The sequence below is a fragment of the Schistocerca nitens genome, chromosome 1 (assembly GCF_023898315.1).
Source record: "Schistocerca nitens isolate TAMUIC-IGC-003100 chromosome 1, iqSchNite1.1, whole genome shotgun sequence".
NCBI lineage: Eukaryota > Metazoa > Arthropoda > Insecta > Orthoptera > Acrididae > Schistocerca > Schistocerca nitens.
The window spans coordinates 799,350,492-799,366,930 of NC_064614.1; the positions used below are offsets into that span (position 1 = coordinate 799,350,492).

Sequence of the window (16,439 nt, forward strand, 5' to 3'; positions counted from 1 at the left end):
AAGGACATTTCAACCCTTATAAACCTTTTCAAATCGACTGTTGATAATTTTATTGTGAAGTGGGAACGCGAAGAAACAAACAGAGCTAAGCCTATACCAAACAGACCGTATGTATTGACGGAAGGAGGCCGTCGAAAATTGCGGAGGGAACTTGTAAGAAATTGAATGAAATTAGCGCATGAAACCACTCGTGAAAAGAGATGCGCTCTGCCAAAACTGCTGTTCGGTCGTTTTGGTACAATACATAAATGACGTAGTAAATGTTTGGATTACCAGTAGAGAAGGAACATAAATGAATGTGTGCGAGAGAAGACTTACCTTTGTTTTTCGTTTGCTTTGCACATAATTAGCATCACACACCGTTTAGTGTTATTCCACTGTGTATTCTGTATACTTACGTAAAAAATATAAATTGCATTTTATAAATGATAAAAGCTAACCTTGCTATTCTGACCTACCTCGATACAAAGACTGTTATTCTGACCAGCACTTCCTCCGTGTTTCCGATCAGCATAAAGTATTTGCTAACAGGTTGCAAAGATAATGGTACTCCATCACTTACCATCCACTGCGATGTATGAATAGCATAACAGAGTAGAAGCATCATGGCGAGCTCAGTTCAACTCGATATCCAGCCAGGTTTGAGCTGTCGATGCTGCAAGATGTGGCACTGCTATGTACTAAATTTTTCATCTTGTACACCCGTAAATCAGTTACAAATTTAATCACATTCTTCCTACTACATTTCATGCGCACGATCACTATTTCGTTATTTGTTATTTCTCTTTGTGCTGCAAAATGGAAATGAGCGTTTGGTATGATTGGCCGGGAGGCCCCGTCCGGGGAAGTTCGGCCGCCAAGGGCAAGTTTTATTTCAGTCGACGCCACACTGGACGACTTGCGCGCCGGTGATGAGAATGAAATGATGAAGACAACACAACACCCAGTCCGCGAGAGGAGAAAATCTCCAAACCGGCCGAGAATCGAACCCGGGTCGGCTTGCATGGGGGGCGAGCACGTTATGACGCAACTAAGCAGGTGGACTTTGTGCTGCAATTTTAATGGGGAACAGTGTAATAAGCTCTGATTACAATAACTCTGAAGTTGGAATCAGTCAAATCAGAATCACCTGTCCACAACAATTTGTGTGTATATGCAATGGGAATGATGACAGAAGGCTCAGTCGTAGACGAAGCTGCTCATACACTTCGACTCATTGGTAAGATAGGCCCACTGGCAGAATGGAGATAGCATACAAAACAGAATGCTCGTAAAAGTCTAGTTTGTCCCTGTTAAAGTGTGTGACACTCATGTCATATAAGCCCAAAAGAGGATTTGGGACATATACAAAGAAGAGCAGCTCTAATGGTCACTGGTTTGAGTCTCGGGAGAGAATCACAGAAATTTAAGTTAGAATGAGCAGTCAAGATCGCTATAATAATTAAGTATTATCCGATTTCGACTTACCTAAAAGCCATCTACAGAATTTGTTGCCCCCTACGGCTGGTGCCGGCGGCTCCTCGGTTGTCTCGTAATTCCGCGATCGTACACGGTCGCTGAGTACGGATAAGCCGCCAGCAGCAGCCCTAGGGGGCAACAAATTCTGTAGACAGGTCGTTGTTTCAGGTCGCTGTTTTCCATTGACTGTGTTGTCTAAATTTATGAGCATCACAGAAGTGTTAAAGCACGTGACTTGGCAGACTCTTAACTATAGATGACAACTAGCCTGAAAATTTGTATTTGATAAGTTTGAAGGGCCTGCGTTAAGTGAAATATCTAGGATTGTACAACAGCCATTTATATATCAGAAAGACAAGATTAGTCAAATTACAGCTTGCACAGAGGTGTTTGTATGGTGCTTTTTACCGCGCAGCGTGCACGAACGGAAAAGGAAGAAAAAACATTAATGCACGTTACGACGGAATTGACCCTCTATCATGTACTACAGAGTAGTTTTTCTGGATGTAGACGTGAATGCTGGATACCTGTAGATATTTACATGACGACGGAACTACTGCATTCGTCGACGCAAAAAGAAGGCTCCGACTGCAACACAGCAATTAACTTGTCCGTCAGTGCGTAAAACTGAAAGGTGAGTTCGTGACGTGGGAACGTCGTCGGCACTGACCTGTGACGGCAACGGCGACGCTGCTGGTGAGTCCGCGTGGCGTGGAGCAGGTGTAGAGGCCCGTGTCTGAGGACTCGCTGCGGTGCAATGCCAGCCGGTACTTCCAGGAGCGCTCCGACGCCGTCACCGCCCAACCTGCAACAGTGGTGAGCTGTATCGCGTGACCGTAGCACCTGGAACAGTGTTGTTTCTGTGGTTTTCAGTCCAAAGACTGGTCTGATGCAGTTCTCAACATTAGTCTGTTCTATGCAAGCCGTAACGGTAATGACCACAGCTGTATTTATGGCTCGTTCATTACGCCAGGAGCGGTTTCGTTGTAAATGAACATCTTCAGGCGACCTGAGCGTATGTTCACAAACAGTCTTCATAACTAATTCCCGCAACGTGTCATGGTTCAAAAATGTCTAATGGGATTACATAACGTTAGAAATTTCCGAATGATGGCGATATCACATGTCTGCGTCTTTGTGGGAATTAGTTACGAAAACTGTTGGTGAACTTTTGGTCCGGTCAACTGAAGATTTATATTTAGAACAAAACCACTTGTGGTGTAATAGACGTTGAAGCATTACGTTTTATTCCTCTCTTTTTTCTAATTTCTATTTAGTTACACTACTGGCCATTAAAGTTGCTATACCAAGAAGAATTGCAGATGATAAACGGGTATTCATTGGGCAAATATATGGATGGAGCGTCTGCCATGTAAGCAGGAGATCCCGGGTTCGAGTCCTGGTCGGGGCACACATTTTCAACATGTCCCCAATGAAGTACATCAACGCCTGTTTGCAGCTAGGGTGTCCATTTAATTATCATTTCATTTCTAGCAAAGCTGCATGGTCATCCACGGTAACTGTTCTTTCGGGAACAGATACTACTGTCATATGTAGTTCAAAAATATGGCTTCCCGGCCATTGACCTTCTTGTGCGAACGCACACGCTATACCCGAACTCGTACGGGACTTGGTAGATTAATCTGCCACGAGTAATGAGTATGATGGGCAAACATCTATTAGGCGCACTACGAATGTAGTGGTGTGGACATGTTGGGAATGTGGATCTCACGGGGAGCGTGCAAGGGATAAGTCCCTGCAGACGCACTATCCTCTGTGCCCGCGGTGGCTCAGATGGATAGAGCGTCTGCCATGTAAGCGGGAGATCCCAGGTTCGAGTCCTGGTCGGGGCACACATTTTCAACATGTCCCCAATGAAGTACATCAACGCCTGTTTGCAGCTAGGGTGTCCATTTAATTATCATTTCATTTCTAGCAAAGCTGCATGGTCATCCACGGTAACTGTTCTTTCGGGAACAGACACTACCGTCATATATAGTTAAAATATATTATACTAGAACTGACATGTGATTACATTTTCACGCAATTTGGGTGCGTAGATCCTGAGAAATCAGTACCCATAACAACCACCACTGCCGCAATAACGGCCTTGATACGCCTGGGCATTGAGTCAAACAGAGCTTGGATGGCGTGTACAGGTACAGCTGTACAGGTACAGCTGTACAGGTACAGCTGCCCATGCAGCTTAAACACGATACCACAGTTCATCAAGTGTAGTGACTGGCGTATTGTGACGAGCCAGTTGCTCGGCCACCATTGACCAGACGTTTTCAATTGGTGAGAGATCCCAGAGAATATGCTGGCCAGGGCAGCAGTCGAACATTTTCTGTATCCAGAAAGGCCCGTACAGGACGTGCAACACGCGGTCGTGCATTATACTGCTGAAATGTAGGGTTTTGCAGGGATCGAATGAAGGGTAGAGGCACGGGTCGTAACACATCTGAAATGTAACGTCCACTGTTCAATGTGCCGCCAATGCGAACAAGAGGTGACCGAGACGTGTAACCAATGGCACCCAATACCATGACGCCGGGTGATACGCCAGTATGGCGATGACGAATACACGCTTGCAATGGGCGTTCACCGCGATGTCGCCAAACACGGATGCCACCATCATGATGCTGTTAACAGAACCTTTATTCATCCGAAAACATGACGTTTTGCCATTCGTGCACCCAGGTTCGGCGTTGAGTACACCATCACAGGCGCTCCTGTCTGTGATGCAGCGTCAAGGGTAACCGCAACCATAGTCTCCGAGCTGATAGTCCATGCTGCTGCAAACATCGTCGAACTGTTCGTGCAGATGGTCGTTCTCTTGCAAACGTCCCCGTCTCTTGACTCAGGGATCGAGACGTGGCTGCACGATCCGTTACAGCCATGCTAATAAGAAGCCTGTCATCTCGACTGCTAGTGATACGATGCCGTTGGGATCCAGCACGGCGTTCCGTATTACCCTCCTGATCCCACCGATTCCATATTCTGTTAACAGTCATTGGATCTCGACCAACGCGAGCAGCAATGTCGCGATACGATAAACCGCAATTGCGATAGGCTACAATCCGACCTTTATCAAAGTCGGAAACGTGATGGTACGCATTTCTCCTCCTTACACGAGGCATCACAACAACGTTTCACCAGGCAGAGCCGTTCAACTGCTGTTTGTGTACGAGAAATCAGTTGGAAGCGCCGGCCGAAGTGGCCGTGCGGTTAAAGGCGCTGCAGTCTGGATCCGCAAGACCGCTACGGTCGCAGGTTCGAATCCTGCCTCGGGCATGGATGTTTGTGATGTCCTTAGGTTAGTTAGGTTTAACTAGTTCTAAGTTCTAGGGGACTAATGACCTCAGCAGTTGGAAGCTTTACTCATGTCAGCACGTTGTAGGTGTCGCCGCAGGCGCCAACTTGTGTGAATGCTCTGAAAAGCTAATCATTTGCATATCACAGCATCTTCTTCCTGTCGGTTAAATTTCGCGTATTTAAATTTATGGCCAGTAGTGTAATTAATCAGGCAATAATGCGTATATATTTTTATTTCTAAGAAAATTAAGTTCTCCAGTGAAACGTAATACAAACTCATTTAACAGAAATTTTGTTTAAAACGTCAATACTTCCAGAAAATGTACGCGGTGAATGTAAGGCCACTGATAAACATGAAAGTGCATACTTGACTTGTCTTCTTCCTCATGTATCACCATGTATCACTTCTTTTTGCTAGGAGTTCAAGCTGAGCAGACGAATGTTTGGAAGTTGTAATATTTGTGATCGGTGAAAATTATTTAACTCTATTTATTGTGTCGGACCATCACTGATTCAAGCCACCAGCTTGTGCCCTAATAATTTATTCCATTTATGTTGTGATTTATATATGTTTCAAGGAAAAACGGGCGAGGTTGCCAGCGGATTGTTCGGACACGAACGACCGGACACTCTTGCTGTTATTCCGTTACATGTTTTTCTGTTAATGGCCAGAACCCCATGAAATATTTAAGCTGATAATTTTGTTCTGCTGTATGAAATATTGTAATGCAAAAATTACGCAAGTGTGACCGGTATCTGTTTTCGAACAATGTCGCCCTTCAACATACTCACTTTTTATTTATTCGTATGGCTAGGGCCCCCCATCGGGCACACCGTTCGCCGGGTGCCGGTCTTTCAATTTGACGTCACTTCGGCGACCTGCAGTCGATGAGGATGATAGGATGATGATGAGGACATCACGACACCCAGTCCCTGGGCGGAGAAAATTCCCCGACCCAGCCGGGAACCGAACCCGGGCCTACAAGAATGACAATTTGTCACACTGACCATTCAGCTACCGGGGGCCAACAACCTACTTACTGGCCTCATATAAAAGAATGTGAGTGAATAAATATGAGGATGGCCTCCACGAGGTACTCTGAGAAGCGAATATTATAGAAACTTCAGTATGCTCCACTGCAGCGTGCATTGTTGGTTGCCTCCACATCACGATTGTTACGCTTTATTGAAGTACATCGTTTACAGACCATAAAATTAAATTCGCTCTTTCGAGAAACGCGTTCTATTAGCATCTCATTGCTGAGACAAGAAGTAAAGCCACGACTTACCTACTCTATAGATGTCATGGTTTTATTAACATTTATATCCCAGTTGTCGAGCACAAAATGATAAGATTGTTCTGTGCAAATCTCATATTACTAAAAGGCTAACCTGGCTCGTGGCACCCGATCTCAGCAGAAAGTTACCTATCTAACGACTTTCAGGGGCAACATTTTTTCTGGTTTCATAATACTAACAAATTTTTTTTTAAAAAACTGAAATTCTGTCGTAAACTACTCATTAAGACGTGTAATCTTACGTCAAAGGTTTAGCGTCTTACAGCCGGAAACTGTGTACGTGTCTTGAGACACGGTAACACGCCGCGCGCAAATACCCACAATATATCCATTTAGTATTTGAGAATGAGAGCACTTAGTGACTTTCAACAAAGTTCACACATAATTTCAGATCTTTAAAAAACTTTTTCTCACTGATATCGCCCTCCCTTCTTCACCCACCAGCATATAATCATGAAAGGAAAAAAGTGGATCGCTTACTACGTTTTCTCTGTTCATGCTGTAAAACTGCTACATCAGGCATGACGCTTGAATTTGTTACTTCATTACTACTCACTCTATTCGCAACAAAATTTGCAGTTTCCACATGTACCAATAATTGTATCTGCGAAAAATATATCATTGCAGGACATAGAGTTCATGGGATATGGCCTCAGGAACATCGAGACGCATGGAGAAGTAGCTTTTGCATAAAATTTAGTGCAAATTACCCAGAATATACTCACCTATTGTTTGATAATGACAACACTTAGCGACTTCCAAGAAACCTTAATCATAATAAGGAACTCAATGTGTAGACCCCGTGGGTACCAACACCGTTATATGTGTTTGAAAATGCATTTTAAGTATCAGCTGTTGTATTCTCGCTGTATATCATCTACCGGTTTTGGTCATAGACAATCACTAAGTAGAAGGCAAAGAAGATCAATTACAAATATCTCATTTTCCTTTTAAACTGATGCATTGTCAAGACTGTCGTAATCCGTCTTTCATATACTTCAGATGTGTGAAGAACCGGTTATGATAGCTGTTTGGTTTCACTCTAAAACCTTGACGGTGTATTAGCTAAAAAGGAAGATCAGGTGACACTTCCAGGCAGATTAAAACTGTGTGCCGGACCGAGACTCGAACTCGGGACCTTTGCCTTTCGTGGGCAAGTGCTCTACCATCTGAGCCACCCAAGTACGACTCACGCCCCGTCCTCACAGCTTCACTTCTGCCAGTACCTCGTCTCCTACCTTCCAAACTTTACAGACGCTCTCCTGCGAACCTTGCAGAACTATCACTCCTGAAAGAAAGGATATTGCGGAGACATGGCTCAGCCACAGCCTGGGGGATGTTTCCAGATTGAGATTTTCACTCTGCAGAGGAGTGTGCGCTGATACGAAACTTCCTGGAAGATTAGATCGCAGGAGAGCTTCTGTAAAGTTTGGAAGGTAGGAGACGAGGTACTGGCAGAAGTGAAGCTGTGAGGAGGGGGCGTGAGTCGTGCTTGGGTAGCTCAGTTGGTAGAGCACTTGCCCGCGAAAGGCAAAGGTCCCAAGTTCGAATCTCGGTCTGGCACACAGTTTTAATCTGCCAGGAAGTTTCATATCAGCACACACTCCGCTGCAGAGTGAAAATCTCATTCAGGAAAATCAGGTGTTTCTAACTGATCTGTATTGCTTTACATCCAGTGATTATGGTCTATGACCGAAACTGGTAGATGATATGTTGGTCAAATGAAACAGCCGATGATTTTTTTCTCACTTACTTGCCTAACGTCAAATAATTAACTCATTAAATCATCAGTAATGCACTCAGAGGTCTGAAGCTGTTTCATATGTGAGAGCTCGATTCCTTACAGAATACTGGTAGCGGCTTAGTGACCCTGATTGTGTGGAATAATTATTTGTGTTATACTGCGACCAGTCACATTTCACATTTATTTTGTCTGTGTCCTAACACAACGTTAAGCGTTAGGCATGTTCTGCTCGTCGTCAGGAGTGTATACAAACAGAAATATATGTTATTTAATGATGAATCGTCATAATTAATGTAAATTAACCCAGAAATACAGCAAGTGCAATTTTGTGCGTTGTTCTCCTGACGGAGTGGCTGTAGGGATGAGGAGTGGGATGGGGCACTAGGAGCGGGGGGGGGGGGGGGGGATAGAGCAGCAGCCATAAGCCGCAGCCCACTGGTGTTTCCTGTTGTTATTATTTTGGTGCAGATATTCTTTGGCATCAGTTGCTACGGTATAACACTAGTGAGATTCAGTTTTAACAAGACTGTTGTTCATTCAGAGGAGAAAGGGAATACTTCACACTTAATAGCAATGAGGCGGTCGTGCAGCGTGTGGCTGGGTGCTGGCTACTGGAGCTCGTGATATTAACGATATTCGTCTGTTTCCTTTTATCGCCTCTTAAATTAACTGGATTCAGAATTTTTTTAAACTGTGTATTTCTTCAACTACATATATTCTTTTACTTTTTCTGATCTTGTGAGAAAATTTCAGATTGACTTACACTGTCAAAGAGTGGTCTGCGTCTTGATATAAGTTGCTACTGGTGATTTTCTACATTTTCAGCACACAATCTACAATTTGACCACCCGCCCTATAATTCCCTCAGTTAACAACAGATAATTTCTTGGTGCAACATTGTATCATTATTTCCTATTCCTCAGGGCCTGCCGTGTAGTAGATAACTTGTAAATGACTATTTTTATATTATTAAACAGGGATGTTGCTATTGTATGAAGCTTTATTCAAGGTTTGTAACAGTATATCGAGTACTTACCTTCATACCTCATTATTGACCTTTTTGCTGCTAAATCATTTTACGGATTGCAATTCAGTAAATGTTATTGCTGAGTGAATTTTGATGAAATTTTCGTTTCCCATAAATCTAACAGCTTTGGTGGTCAGAAATCGACGAGAGGTGTTGTTACACATTCATATTTTTACATTCATCTACAGAATTGTGTTGTTGTTACAGATTCTTTGTATAGCTGTGTGTGAGTGGTCATTGCTTATCATGACATTGAGAGAAGATAAGTTACTCTCTCACCTATATTTTGTATACACAAACTTATTATAGATTTTATTACAAGCTGACACACCTTGAGTGAGATTCCAGAAAGTTAATGGCCTGAGTAGACATCGATAGAGCCTGGTAGGGCGCTAAAAGCATGAGGTATTTCTATGGTTCTTAGCTCATAGGAACGGCATGTTGGGAGTTGGAAGCAATTGGCGGCGAGCCATCTCTCAGTAAATCTTGCAGGACAGGACCACAGCTGTACAGGGCAGACAGAGCAGCCCCCCATCGAGACAGGTCTGCAGCAGCACAATGCCGCAATACCTGGATTGGCGCCAGCTGGAGCCTGGGCTGGCGGCGACGGACTGAAGGAACGTGTCTACACAGAGGAGTCATAAACCGGGCATTGTGTCAAGAGCCACATGTAATAAAAATTCACAAGTTTTCGTGTTCGCCGATGCTGCAAATTGGCCTGTGACCCAATTCCAAAGGCCACATCGGTTGTATAAGAAACTCTGGAGTCAGAGAAACGTTTGGAAATGGAATCTTTATTATACCTCCTAGGCAGGACTAACAAGCTCCAAGGCACAGGCTATTTACATAACGATCTTTAAGGTTGTATCTGCTCGCTTGTTGGCGTGGGAAGCAACACCACTTAAGAGAAAATCATCTTCCCCTTCTGCAAAAACTTAAAAAAAGCCAGTAATTGGCGGTTCCTTTTTCTCCGGAAATGAAGGGCTCTTAACTCTTGTTCGATAAGATTTTGTGCTGTCGTTTGGGAGGGACGATTTGTGCCTCTATAGTGCTGTGATTGGCTCAAGACAGCGTGAAGGCAGTGTCGTTCGTGCACTTTGTGGGAAAACGGATTTTTTTTTTTTTCTGAAGAGATGCGAGGCACTTGGGTGTTGGACCTTGGTCTGGTAGCGGAGTTCTAGACGAAGATCTAGCATCTGTGGTTGTTGCTCGGGACCTGTCCTGCGACTGACTTCACTTGCAAGTAGTTAGAGTGGAGAGCCTGTGGTGAAGTTCTTACTGTACCAACAGTGTGACTTCAAACTTCTCGGACTGCTCGTTTGCTGAGGGCACACTTATTCGTTTTTGGTTTACCAGTCTTGATGTTTGGTATCCTTGTGCGCTCTGTTGTATAAGTGAGCCAAATGGTCCTTGGTATGACCAGCGAACGGGTGTGAGACACACTGAAATCTACCGTGATTTCAGGGCTCTGGTACAGAGTAAATCGTGATCCATCTGCATGATCACTAGAACCTGAGATTTTTGCATTTCTTTCGTGGCCGCGATCGATTCACAGGTGCCGCCTCACGTCACACCTCCGCCGCACCCATTTCGCGAGCTGTAAGTTACATCGACGCACGAAGCAAACAGGGTAAAGTACTGCCAGTCTGGCATTGTCAGGGCGTACAGATCTCAATCGCCCCTTGCTCTCAGCTGCATCCATGCAGTGAGTCCACAGTAGATTCAATCAATCAAAGTCTGCTCAGCGTCAGATGAATTCAGATTGTGGTATCCTCATTTTTAGGACCATAGTACTTGACTCACTTCTGCCACCCAGGATCCTTGTCCATTTGCTCTTAAACCAACTGTTGGTTCAAAAATGGTTCAAATGACTCTGAGAACTATGGGACGTAACATCTGAGGTCATCACTCCCCTAGAACTACTTAGACCTAACTAAGCTAAGGACATCACACACATCCATACCCGATGCAGGGTTCGAACCTACGACCGTAGCGGTCGCGCGGTTCCAGACTGAAGCGCCTAGAACCGCTTGGCCACTCCGGCCGGCAACTGTTAGTTGTTTACGGTAATCAATCAATAACTTGTTCAACATAATTTATGATTGTCTTTGTTCTGGGAAAATAAATGTCGTTAGTAAACTAAATTTTGTATTCATTCTCAATCATTATTTATAACAGCCCCACAGGGTAAATGTACATTGTGGCGTCCCCTGCCAGGATCTCGACTTGATGGCACCTTCTGTGACCGTCAGATACTGCTGTCTAGCGTAGTCATTCAATTTGATTTCCGTTAGCCAGAATTTAGAATTGATAGCACTTTCCATGACCGTCATATCGTAGATAGTGTTGCCTAGTCAAGTTCCTGTTTCCCATGTTTAATGTGGTACATTGTGTGGAGTTGATTCGCGTAGCTGGCGCTTAGACATAGTACTAATATTTAATTGTTTGATGTGTGCATTATCATGTTGTGGATGTGACTACTGTGTCACTTGATTGTTTGTTTCTGACGACGCACGGCGTTGTGCTGATTTGTTAAGATTGATTGAGATTTTAGTTCGTGAGTATAGACAAGCGTGCTGTTATTTGGATTCGTTGTCAGGAACTATGTATCAGTAGCTCACGCTAGCGTAATTTACCAGTAGAATCTCTGTCGCTTAGGAAAGCGTAGTGTTTAAAATCGTTTGGGTCAGAATTAGAGTGCATGCTTACAAGAAGCAAGGCACGTTTGCTACAGAGTAACGGAAGTAACTTGTGTATTCTTAACCATGGATCAAAGTCAGATTGTTAGCGGTGACCAGGCAGATATTACACGGGATTCTCAGGCAAATGCAGTTGCAGACCGGGCAAAAATGTCGAACGTAGAACCTGCAGAGTATGACGACATGTCTCAGTCAGGTGACGAAAGGGAACGGGAAGCCGCAGCAGAACGATATGTAGGCGCTGCTGGTACGACACTCACCATCAGTGAGACTGGCAGACCAGAATCACTAACTAAACGTCACAGAATGACGGAACATCGTTCATTTAGTCTGGAAGGTATTAGCAGTGAATCTCAGTTTGAGACTCTTATGCAATTCATGCAAGAGGCAGAAAGGAAGAGGCAAGACGCAGGAACGAAGAGACAAGAGGGAGAGAAAAAGAGAAGGGAGGATGAGGAGGAAAGACACAAATTTGTCATATGAGCGGTCACAGACGGTATAGATGGAGCCAAGAAAGAGATCGCAGGATTCCAAGAAGAGCTAGAGAATGTCAAGGAAACGACAGTAGAAACGCGAGAGTTCGCGGACCAGGCGAAGTACGATGCCAAAACAGCACGACTGGTAGCGCAAGTAGCACGAAAGGAGGCATCAATAGCCAAAGAACAAATGAAACTGGTAAGAACTGAGGTGAGTAAGACAAAAAAGACACTTGAAACTCTCCAAAACCAAGGCAAAAAAAAAAAAAAAGAAGTTCAAGAAACGCAGGAAAAAATGAGTGAGGCTGCGAAGCGAATCAAACAGATAGAAATCAAACAGCCCCAAATCTCTGAACTTGAAGATCAGCAGACCCGAGTCGCCGCACAACAAAACGAATTGGCTAAGGACGTTCGGCAGCACATGAGCGGGTCGCGCAATTGCAAACACAATTTCGTCCGTTAGAGCGCCATCGAGAGCATCACAGAAGTGAAGAACCGCGATATGAGGACACACCCCCTTCACATGGCCAATGCAGCAGGAAAATGCTCCAGCCGCGGCAAAACGCGTAACAGAACACGCTCCGTCGGTAACACGCAGCATGTCAGAGACCGATCCCGAAAACCATTGTGTACATGTATGGAGGTCAGAAACTTCATTACGTGAATCTGACAACACGAGGGGATACCATAACAGTGCACGAGGATCGTTTGGGCACGGATACATGGAATCACGTGCTGCAGATGAGAGGAAAAATTCCTAAGACGGCTACGTCGAACCTTTCGACCACAAACTTTTCTTGACCATCCAGAATTTTCAAGTCTACAAGGAGGCAAATAACGCATTACATTCATAAGACCTGGATAGCACAGTGCGATCACGTGCTACCAGAATCTCAGCCACTGAAGCACAAGCTCCAGTTTATCTGTTGTTTCTTATAAGGGACAATTGCAGAACGTATGCGGAGAGTTGTCGCCCCTAAAAAGAATTTAAGGTTTCATTCCTTAGCACTTATTGTTCGCAAGACACACAGGAGAGGAAAACACAGGAGATCATAGGAAATGACTTAGAAGCGTCAGGATTCCGCAGTACTGTCAAATTCTTAAAATCCCTGGACAAGAAGAAACGATTCTTGGATCAACCGTAGAGTCCCAAGAAAAATTATACAGTGCTGCTACATTACGTTACCTTTACGTCACCATCAACTGCTCATCGGTGAATGTAGTGATTCAATCGAAGGTTTCAGGAGTTCACTGTGCGAACTTGAATAACTGAATGAGATTCACAATTTGCGGGAAAGAAGTGGAAATAATGACCGTAACTGGCCAGATTCGCCAGAGACGAATGACGATGGACGAAATGGGGGAAAACGTCGATCGAATGGAAACCAAAATTCAAACTTCAATTGGAATAACCAACCATCATGAGGAAATAGAAGAAGACGAGGAAATTATAATCATAACAACAAGAACATCAACAACAACCGACGGAACGGAATCTGGGGAGAGCAACAGAACTCGAACCAGGATCAACAGGACTCTTGGGACCAACAGCAAAGGAATAGCAGGACATACAACGCCCATGGTCAATGGAATGACCAACGTAGCGAATATGTGCAACGAAGGCCACCTAACGCATCGCAGAGTTCACACAGAGAAAATTCAAACAGGATTTGACACCAGCCGCCGGGGACTGAGCTCAAAACAAACTATCTGAACGAGCGATACTAACCTGTTTGAGTACTAAGATACAAGAGAACTGCCACGGGGAGAGAATTGTGCAGTATGTAAATAGTCTCCATGGATGAACTGTTTAACGTAATTTAATGTTGATATTGTTTGTTTGTCATTGCCATTAGCTTTCAGCATGAGTCCTTGTTGATTGTGGCCAAATGAGTTGCGTACTTGTGACGTCTTCACGTCAACATTCACTGGCAGGTAGCAGATTGAAGTAAAATTCCGTTTCAAATTATATGCCACCAACAATTGGCACTTTTTGTGCCATACCAAACCAGGCATGTTGCAATACTGAGTACTCCAAACAACTGAGTAATGCAGTTATTTCTTTGGATCCTACCATTGTTGTCTGATTTTGGCAACTGATCATCGTACTCTGTCGTAACATTCTTGTAGAAACACCTTCACAAATATCACCATGGCCAATGACATTGTTTCTGTTTACTTTCTGTGGTTTCTTGTACACTGTCCAAGGGACAGATGCACGTCACTTTATGTTTTTCATGGTGTCAAGATGGTAAATCGAGCCATAGAGCATGTACGTCTCGATTTTCGGATGTGTTTCGTTTGATGTTAGCGGGCCACGCTATGGGCACGTGCCGACTTTAAGACTCGGTGTGATATGAGCCACCGCCTGTCGTGCAATGTTGCCTGTATTGTGGTGGAATTTTGCCAGCACCATGTGAGCGCCGTCGGCGAAACATTGCGTATGGGGAATTAGCACAGAAAAGGGCAAGTCACGGTAGAGTGGCGAACCCCAGCTTCCTATGAAGCAGAAACGAATTGATGGACCATGGATGAGACTTATATATATATATATATATATATATATATATATATACTCCTGGAAATTGAGATAAGAACACCGTGAATTCATTGTCCCAGGAAGGGGAAACTTTATTGACACATTCCTGGGGTCAGATACATCACATGATCACACTGACAGAACCACAGGCACATAGACACAGGCAACAGAGCATGCACAATGTCGGCACTAGTACAGTGTATATCCACCTTTCGCAGCAATGCAGGCTGCTATTCTCCCATGGAGACGATCGTAGAGATGCTGGATGTAGTCCTGTGGAACGGCTTGCCATGCCATTTCCACCTGGCGCCTCAGTTGGACCAGCGTTCGTGCTGGACGTGCAGACCGCGTGAGACGACGCTTCATCCAGTCCCAAACATGCTCAATGGGGGACAGATCCGGAGATCTTGCTGGCCAGGGTAGTTGACTTACACCTTCTAGAGCACGTTGGGTGGCACGGGATACATGCGGACGTGCATTGTCCTGTTGGAACAGCAAGTTCCCTTGCCGGTCTAGGAATGGTAGAACGATGGGTTCGATGACGGTTTGGATGTACCGTGCACTAATCAGTGTCCCCTCGACGATCACCAGTGGTGTACGGCCAGTGTAGGAGATCGCTCCCCACACCATGATGCCGGGTGTTGGCCCTGTGTGCCTCGGTCGTATGCAGTCCTGATTGTGGCGCTCACCTGCACGGCGCCAAACACGCATACGACCATCATTGGCACCAAGGCAGAAGCGACTCTCATCGCTGAAGACGACACGTCTCCATTCGTCCCTCCATTCACGCCTGTCGCGACACCACTGGAGGCGGGCTGCACGATGTTGGGGCGTGAGCGGAAGACGGCCTAACGGTGTGCGGGACCGTAGCCCAGCTTCATGGAGACGGTTGCGAATGGTCCTCGCTGATACCCCAGGAGCAACAGTGTCCCTAATTTGCTGGGAAGTGGCGGTGCGGTCCCCTACGGCACTGCGTAGGATCCTACGGTCTTGGCGTGCATCCGTGCGTCGCTGCGGTCCGGTCCCAGGTCGACGGGCACGTGCACCTTCCGCCGACCACTGGCGACAACATCGATGTACTGTGGAGACCTCACGCCCCACGTGTTGAGCAATTCGGCGGTACGTCCACCCGGCCTCCCGCATGCCCACTATACGCCCTCGCTCAAAGTCCGTCAACTGCACATACGGTTCACGTCCACGCTGTCGCGGCATGCTACCAGTGTTAAAGACTGCGATGGAGCTCCGTATGCCACGGCAAACTGGCTGACACTGACGGCGGCGGTGCACAAATGCTGCGCAGCTAGCGCCATTCGACGGCCAACACCGCGGTTCCTGGTGTGTCCGCTGTGCCGTGCGTGTGATCATTGCTTGTACAGCCCTCTCGCAGTGTCCGGAGCAAGTATGGTGGGTCTGACACACCGGTGTCAATGTGTTCTTTTTTCCATTTCCAGGAATATATATATATATATATATATATATATATAATATAATCTCGTGTTTCATTGCAGCAGCAGCGATCCTAACAGAAGACACTGAAGGTATCCTTGTACTATGAAAAATTTCGTGTATACAATCATAAATGCCGCTACAAAGGGTTTAGGTAAATCAGCAGCACCTGAGTGAGTATACGCACTTCCTGATCACTTCAGCGTCAGCAGACAACACTGCTGGGCATCGAAAAATAAAAGAGGAGTATAAAAGGAATAAAATCCATGAAAATAAGCTTTGGTAGTATTAGCAAAGGCATAGGGTAGTACAATAAGTTAGTATTTACCAAATGGGAGAAGTCTACACGTTTGGTGGAGGTATATAGGTAGCGCCAGCGTAAAATTAGAGTGCATAACAGGAATGTAACTAACCAAAATTAACAAAATCATGTGCAC

General features: G+C 45.1%; 1 protein-coding gene across 1 annotated transcript in view; it reads right to left on the reverse strand.

Moving 5' to 3' along the window:
* The window catches only part of LOC126262451 (uncharacterized), a 672,745-nt gene that overhangs the window by 95,424 nt on the left and 560,882 nt on the right, over positions 1–16,439 (reverse strand). The window contains exon 5 of the mRNA XM_049959109.1: positions 2,129–2,263. Coding sequence (XP_049815066.1) covers positions 2,129–2,263 — 135 coding nt within the window. The remainder of the gene's footprint in view (positions 1–2,128; positions 2,264–16,439) is intronic.